This window comes from Chinchilla lanigera, unplaced genomic scaffold (assembly GCF_000276665.1).
Source record: "Chinchilla lanigera isolate Chin_1 unplaced genomic scaffold, ChiLan1.0 scaffold00140, whole genome shotgun sequence".
Classification (NCBI taxonomy): domain Eukaryota; kingdom Metazoa; phylum Chordata; class Mammalia; order Rodentia; family Chinchillidae; genus Chinchilla; species Chinchilla lanigera.
Window position 1 is genome coordinate 3,395,616 of NW_004955541.1, and position 7,942 is coordinate 3,403,557.

Here is a 7,942-nt window from a genome sequence, read left to right on the forward strand (position 1 = left end):
GGGGCCCGTTGCTGCGGCGACCCCTCTGCTGGGACGCCCGCCTTCCCTTTGTTGGAGGGTCGGGCTGGACCCCTGCACCCGCCCTGCTGGCCGCGCCCACCCGGCCCCGCGAGCCTGGACCTGAGAACAAAGCCTCGGCCGGCTGGGCTGCGCTGCGGGGCCTCCGCCCCACGGTCGGCGCGCCCCACGGACGCGGGCTCGCAGAGGAGGCTTGGTGCCATGACTGCGAGGCTCGGGAGGCAGCCTCAACCCGCCCAGACTCCCGCAGCTGCCCTGTCCCCGGCCCTGGAGGCTGTCCCTTGCTCAAGGTCACACAGCAAGTGGAAGAAGGCCCTCCGCCGCTGCCCACTCCGACCTGGGGCTGGGGACGCGCGGAGGAGCCGGCCTCTCTGGGGACAACGTGGGGCCCGGGGCTTTGTCAGGACCGAGGCCAGGGGCATAGCTCCCTGAGGGAGACTTCCTGGAGGGAAGGGGCCGGGAAGGACTCCTCGGAGGCTGTTACCATGGAAACCAGGCAGGAACAAAAACCTAATTACCAGGGGCTGGGACAGCCACGTGGCTGACATGTAAATTGCAAGTTTGGCTGTGGGGTGGAGGTGTCTCTGCTGGGGAGACTCCCTAATCACGGAGGAGACAGCTGCGCCTGCTCCAGGAGGGGGTGGGGGAGGGGAGGCTGGGGCCCAGAAGCCTCGGATCGAATCAGGACTCCTGGGGCGGTGGCTGACAGCTGGCCTAGCCTGAGGGAGGGGCTGAGGACTCATTAACTGGTCATAGGGGCCTGGCCTGCCCAAGGCATCTGCTCCTGACCTGCTGACCCTCCCCCTGTGGCCAGGATTGGCCCTGCGCTGTGATCCCACGCAGGCTTATATCAGTTTAGAGCTCAGGGCTGGACGTCGGGGCCGCCGCAGGGCCCCCGCCCCTGTGGGCTGCTGGACAGAGGCAGCACCCGAGAACTGGACAGTGCTCCTGGCTAAGATTTGCTCTGCTTCTCCTCCATAAGGCCCTTATTCCTTCTGAGCTATTCTTAATTTATGTGTGCTCAAAATTTTAATACCTGAACTGGGTGTGGTTGCACACACCTGTCATCCCAGCACTCTGGAAGGATGAGGAGGATCAAATTTGAGCCCAGCTTGGGCAACTAAGCGAGACCCTGTTCTCAAAAATAAAGGACTGAAAAACAATTTTAAAAAAATAATAAAGGACTGGGGATGTAGCTCAGTAGAAAAGCCCTGGGTTCAATCCCTAGTGAACAAAAAACCCCGATCTCTTAGAACAATGCCAATAGCAGAAAAGTGGATTTTCTTTAAAGTAGATTGGTGCCTTCCTTTGCTGCTGCTACCCTTTATGCAGTTCCTGTCTGGCTCCTCTGTCCTGGACAGCCCCCGAGGCTAGCCTGGAAGCTCCAGGCCAGGCTGTACACCTGCCTCAGGCAATAGGAAGCTTCCCCCACTCTGATAGCTGAATATGGGCTGCTGTGGGTGGAGGGTCACCATCCCCGGAGCTGCCCGCCTGGCCAGGGGAGGAGAATGCTGTCTTCCGAGCCTTGGGTGGTGCCTGTCAAGGCACAAAGGGAGAAAGGGCGGAGCCAGGCATACTTCTTTCCCAGCAGTCTCACTCCCTCCTGAGCTGTGTGTGGGGTCCTGTGTGGGAGAACTGGGTGTTAGCTGCCCTCAGGGTGAGACCCTTGAAGCTGCGGAAGTTGAGTCCCTTGCCAAGGGTCGTGGGGCGGGTTGGGTCAGGACTGGTGGGGAACAGACGGCACTGGGCCCCACCCCGTGGTTCCCGTGGCTGGGGTCTGGGCTTCGACCTGGTTCCTAGTCCCAAGGACAAGTCTTGGAGCCACGCTGAAGGGGTTTTGCAGGCGTCTTTGTCTGCTTCCCACTAGCTGCGGGTGGACTCGGCTCCTCCCCCGTAGCTGGGCGGGGCCAGCTTCCCAGCGCCCCAGCCCGTCGCCGGGAGGACAGGGGCGGGGGTGGGGGCTTCAATCAGCCCCCTCCTTCACTGCTGCTGTCTTCCGGGGCCTAGTTTGGGCACAGCAGGGTCAGCACCGCGGACAGCGCTACACTGCCTGCAAGGGACCCGGAGCTCTGAAGGGAGGCTGGGCCTGGGCTGTGGGATCTACGTGTCCATTATTTTATTAACTATGTTATATCATGAGTTTTACTGATATTGCTTTAAATTACATTTTAAAATTAATTTTAAATACAAAAGCAGTTGTCAATATATTTTCCCTGTAAAAAAAAAAATTTTTTTTTTTGTACTGAGAATTGAACTTAGGACCTCACACTTGCCAGGCAGGCGCTACTGCGCCACTGCACTAACTTTTTGTTGTTTTTTTGAGACAGGTCTTGCTATGTAGTGCAGGCTGGCCTCCAACTCACAGCAATCCTTCTGCTTCAGCCTCCTGAGTGCTGGGATTGCAGGCATGCCCTACCATGCCCAGGCTTCTTTCCAAAAAATTGAAACAGTGAAGAGCCGGGTGTGGTGGCATGGACCTGTAATTCCAGCTATCCAAGAGACTGAGGCAGAAGGATCTTGTGCTGGGCATGGTGGCACATGCCTGTAATGCCAGCACTCCAGAGGCTGAGGCAGGAGGATTACTGTGAGTTTGAGGCCAGCCTGGGCTACATAGTGAATTCAAACCCAGCCTGAACTACATAGCAAAACCCTGTCTCAAAAAGCAAAACAAACAAAAAAAGAAAACTTAGGGATGACAAAAATACACAAAAGAGGGAAAGAAATCCAGCCCCACACTTGCTGAGTGACCTCCCTTAGGATAAGGCACCAGACCTCTATGTGTTTTATAATAATCTGTTCAATGACTTTAGATTTTTTTTAAAAAGTATTAACTTAAAATTAACTTTAAGTTAATACTTTTAAAAAGGTAATATGCACATGACAAAATTCCAACAGTACCAAAATACCAACAGTACCAAGGGGAAGAAAGTCCCCAAGAAAGTCCCTTGGGTCTGTGTCCTAGGCATAGCTTCCTGTGTTTGTCAGAGACATCTAAATATAGGTGAATGCTGGAAAGCTGTTTCCTAACCCAGTTCTTTCGATGAGCAATCCTTCCACCAGCACCTGAATGCTAACTAGAGGCCTTTTGTTTATTAATGCATCCAAAGTCACCCCAGTCACCCACCGCCCTGAGGAGTGACCCAGGAATGAAGAGGTCGTGGCCCTGGAGACCACACAGCATGTGTTCATGGTGACTAGCAGATACTCTGCAGCCTGCCTCACCTGGATGCTGTGCTCACAGCATCTGTATGTGCTGACAGCTCTGTATGACACATGCAAGAGGACACCAGGGTGTAGGGGCTCCTTATGACCTGCCCGTGGTCATGCAGCTGAGATGCAGTGGGGCTGGGCCCCATGGCTGTACCACAGTGACAGGAGCAGAGCTGAGAGGTGCCATGTCCTCGACACCCAGAAGAGATGGGTGGGCTCTGCAGGTGGTGAGAAAGTGAACCTTTGATTTGTAGGCTCCATGTGAGCATGGGGATGACCTCTGAAGACCCAGCAGGGGATGCCTATTGTGACTTGCTCTCAGAGTTCCTGTGGGCCCACTGACAGGGGTCAGCAAAGTGCCCAGTGTTGCTGGACCCCATCCCTGGACAGCATTGGCACTGACACAAAGGGCCTCTGGGTGCTCTGGGCAGCCTGGACATGCACACAGCACAAGGCTCTTTCTGGAGCCTCTCAATGAGGCTAGTGGGGACCAGGTCTGAATTTGATGCTGAGGGCTGTGAGGCTAGAGGGGGGATCAGGGTTTTACCAGTCTTGTGGCCACCCACCGACTTCTCTTCTCTCTATTGCAGTTCTGGGAGGTCATCAGCGATGAGCATGGCATAGACCCCAGCGGCAATTATGTGGGGGACTCGGACCTGCAGCTGGAGCGCATTAGCGTCTACTACAATGAGGCCTCCTGTGAGCACCTTCCAGGCCCTGACCCTGGGGAGCGGGCACTAGACGGGCACAGCAGTAGCAGCCCTGGCCCTGTGGGTTGCCCAAAAGGCCAGTAAGATGGGATTGGAGATAGGGCACCCAGATGGTACAGACAGCAGGTCACAGTGACAGCCACCACAGAGTGGGAGGCACATATATGTGGCAGCTGTAAGGGACAGGCAGGAGCTGTGTCCTTGCAGCCATGAGGGGTACAGGTCTTGGCAGAGGCTGGTGCCCACTGGTACACTGGTGAAGTATCACCTGCCCACAGGACCATGTGACTCAGTAGTGAGGTGGAAGCTCATCATGAGCCCCACCCTTACGGTGACAGCAGGTGCTGCTGGTCTGCAGACAGGATTCAGAGGGCAGGAGGAGGTGTCTCTATCCCTCTGTGGCTTGTGTCACCAAATCCGTCTCTTTCTTCAGCTCACAAGTACGTTCCTCGGGCCATCCTGGTGGACCTGGAGCCTGGGACCATGGACAGTGTCCGATCCGGTGCCTTTGGGCATCTCTTCCGGCCAGACAACTTCATCTTTGGTAAGTTTGCTTTTCTCCAAGCTGCAGTGGCAGCAGCCTGAGGAGGGCAAACCCAGGAGTTCTGGCACTGCCATTGAAGCTTCCAGCATGTCGGGTGGAGGGCGGCAGGCCACGCTGGCTCATGCACCCAAGTTCTTGTTTCTACCCTTTACACTGGCCCCACAGGGCTGGGAGGCCAGCGCTCCACAGTGGTGGGTGACTGGGAAGGCCTGGAGTGTAGCCTGTTTACCTCGGCCCACCACATCCTCATGTTCCTCTGCAGGTCAGTCGGGGGCAGGCAACAACTGGGCCAAGGGCCACTACACAGAGGGAGCAGAGCTGGTGGACTCGGTCCTGGACGTCGTGCGGAAGGAGTGTGAGAACTGCGACTGTCTGCAGGGCTTCCAGCTGACCCACTCTCTGGGTGGGGGCACGGGCTCGGGCATGGGCACCCTGCTCATCAGCAAGGTGCGTGAGGAGTACCCCGACCGCATAATGAACACCTTCAGCGTGGTGCCCTCGCCCAAGGTGTCCGACACTGTGGTGGAGCCCTACAACGCCACGCTGTCCATCCACCAGCTGGTGGAGAACACTGACGAGACCTACTGCATCGACAACGAGGCGCTGTACGACATCTGCTTCCGTACCCTCAAGCTGGCCACGCCCACCTACGGGGACCTCAACCACCTGGTATCAGCCACCATGAGTGGAGTCACCACCTCCCTCCGTTTCCCGGGTCAGCTCAATGCTGACCTGCGTAAGCTGGCTGTGAACATGGTGCCCTTCCCACGCCTGCACTTCTTCATGCCCGGCTTCGCCCCACTCACTGCTCGGGGCAGCCAGCAGTACCGCGCCCTGACCGTGCCCGAGCTCACCCAGCAGATGTTCGATGCCAAGAACATGATGGCCGCCTGTGACCCGCGCCATGGCCGCTACCTGACAGTGGCCACTGTCTTCCGGGGCCGCATGTCCATGAAGGAGGTGGACGAGCAGATGCTGGCCATCCAGAGCAAGAACAGCAGCTACTTCGTGGAGTGGATCCCCAACAACGTCAAGGTGGCTGTGTGTGACATCCCGCCGCGTGGGCTCAAGATGTCTTCCACCTTCATCGGCAACAGCACGGCCATCCAGGAGCTGTTCAAGCGCATCTCGGAGCAGTTCACGGCCATGTTCCGCCGCAAGGCCTTCCTGCACTGGTACACGGGCGAGGGCATGGACGAGATGGAGTTCACCGAGGCTGAGAGCAACATGAACGACCTGGTGTCCGAGTACCAGCAGTACCAGGATGCCACCGCTGAGGAAGAGGGTGAGATGTATGAAGACGATGAGGAGGAATCCGAGGCCCAGGGCCCCAAGTGAAGCCACTCACAGCTGGAGTATGGGGCCACGTGGCAGCCAGGGCCAAGACAAGCAGCACCTGCCCCAGAGCCATCTAGCTACCGACACTGTCCCCAACTTTGCTTCCTACCAGCTTGTCCCAGCACCCCAGGGCTCCCAAGTTAGTGTCCTCCGTATTTATGGCCATCCCACCCGGGAGTCCATGGCTCTGTCCTCCCCATATAGGCCACCTCTGCTTCCTGTTGCTCTTGGTCTCTTTGTTTTATTGTGGCTCCAGGCCTGATGTTTTATGGTTTGTTTTTTACTGGTTGTGTTTATATATTTTGGGGGGATACTTAATAAATCTATTGCTGTCAAATACCTGTGCCTGCTGCCTGAGATTCTTTGTTATTCTGGCAAGCTAGGTCCAGAGGGTGGGGAAAAGCTGGCTGTCTGAGAGCACAGCCCTGGGAGCTCCTAGAGGCAAAGAAGGCAGTGACCGGATACGCCCCACGCAGAGCACCCCCACATCACATGACTCAGGAACACACCCACATGTGCTCAGCATGCTCTCCCTGCTCAGTGGGGTGCTGGATGGGATGTGCAAGATGCCCCACCAGGTCAGACCCCAGTGTGAACTGGGGAGACCAGGAAGGGAAACCAGAGCACTCTCAAGAGAAAACAAGGGGAGATGTGGTGGCCAAGAGACCAGGAATGCACTTGCTCTGTGTGCCCCTGGCCGTCTTCAGTGGAAGCTGCGGCACATCCAGTGTGCAGGGGCACAGGCCCCTGGAACCAGCACTGCCAGAAGAGATGCTCACTTAGCACCCCGCTACCTCCTACAGGGTAAAAGGCTGAAGCCCAAAGAGACCCGCTGCCCAGGAGCCCATGGTGGGTGCACATGCTGGGCTAGGCCCAGACTTCTGTGCACAGCCTCCCTATGACCTCTCCCTGAGAGCTATGGGTATGTCAAACTTCGGTCCTACACTGTGCTTGGCTGAAGCCACAAAAGTGGCTTCAGTGCTAGTGGCCCCTTTCTATATTACTCTGCAATGGCTATCTGTGCAGGGGAAGAGGTTGAGGGCACTGAGACCCCAAAGGGCCCTATGTCTGTGATGCTGGGCCTGGTGCCAGCTGGGCCATGGCATCTCACATGGATGGGGACATAGATGGGCAATGCTGTGTTTCATTTAGCTCAAACCACCCCAGAATTTCGTGACCTAAAACAGCAGCTCATCCTGGGTTAACTTGATTTCTCCACATCCCACAGTGTCAGTTGGGATGACTGCAGTCAACGTCTTGCCCTGGACTTCCTCCCACAGCAAGTTTGGCTGGCTTCATGTAATGGTTTGGATATTAAATGTCCCTAAGGGCCAGTGGCCCCCAGCTTGTGGTGCTATCAGTGAGTGGTGGACAGAGTTGGACGCCTGGGTGTGTCCTTGAAAGGGACATTGGGCCCTACCTTTCCTCTCTTTTCTTTCACTTTCCAGCTGTTGTGAAGTATACAAGTGTCCTCTGCCACACACGCCACTGTAAGGTGTGGCTTTGCCACAAGTCCAAAGCAACAGAGCCACACAGCCATGCCTGAAACGCTGGGAACCGTGAGCCAAAGTAAGTCTTTCCTCTTTGCCGCTTATTACCTATCTATATCTGTATTTATCTATCATCTATCATCTGTCTAGCTATCTGTCATCTATCTCTATCATCTATGTTTTTTTTTTTGTTGTTGTTGTTTTTCTGGTATCGAACTGATGACCTTGCGCTTGCCAGGCAGGCGCTGTGCCGCTGAGCTAAATCCCCAGCCCCTCTATCATCTATTTATCCTCTTGTCTACTTATCTATAGTTGAATGAAGGAGCAGTGAACTATATCCTCAGCCTTTTTTTTTTTTTTTTTTCGTCCTTTTGAGACAGGGTCTCACCATACAGTTCAGGCTGGGCTTGAGCTCACTTTGTAGCCCAGGCTGGGCTTGAACTCGCAATGATCCTCCTGCCACAGCCTCCCAAGTGCTGGGATTACAGGCGTGTGCCACCATGCCCGGCTCCTCAGCCCTTTTAAAATTTTATTTTGATGCATAGCGAGACCTTGTCTCAAAAAAAAAAAAAAAATTGTTTTGAGACAGGACCTCACTTTGCCCAGTTTAGCTTTGAATTTGGGATCCTCCT

General features: G+C 55.5%; 1 protein-coding gene across 1 annotated transcript in view; it reads left to right on the forward strand.

The window, feature by feature from the left end:
* LOC102019324 (tubulin beta-3 chain) overlaps positions 1–6,159 on the forward strand; it is an 11,323-nt gene extending 5,164 nt beyond the window's left edge. The window contains 4 exon segments of the mRNA XM_005411071.2: positions 2,944–2,971; positions 3,758–3,927; positions 4,372–4,482; positions 4,745–6,159. Coding sequence (XP_005411128.1) covers positions 2,944–2,971; positions 3,758–3,927; positions 4,372–4,482; positions 4,745–5,820 — 1,385 coding nt within the window. The 3' untranslated portion in view covers positions 5,821–6,159.
* The last annotated feature ends 1,783 nt before the right edge of the window (positions 6,160–7,942 follow it).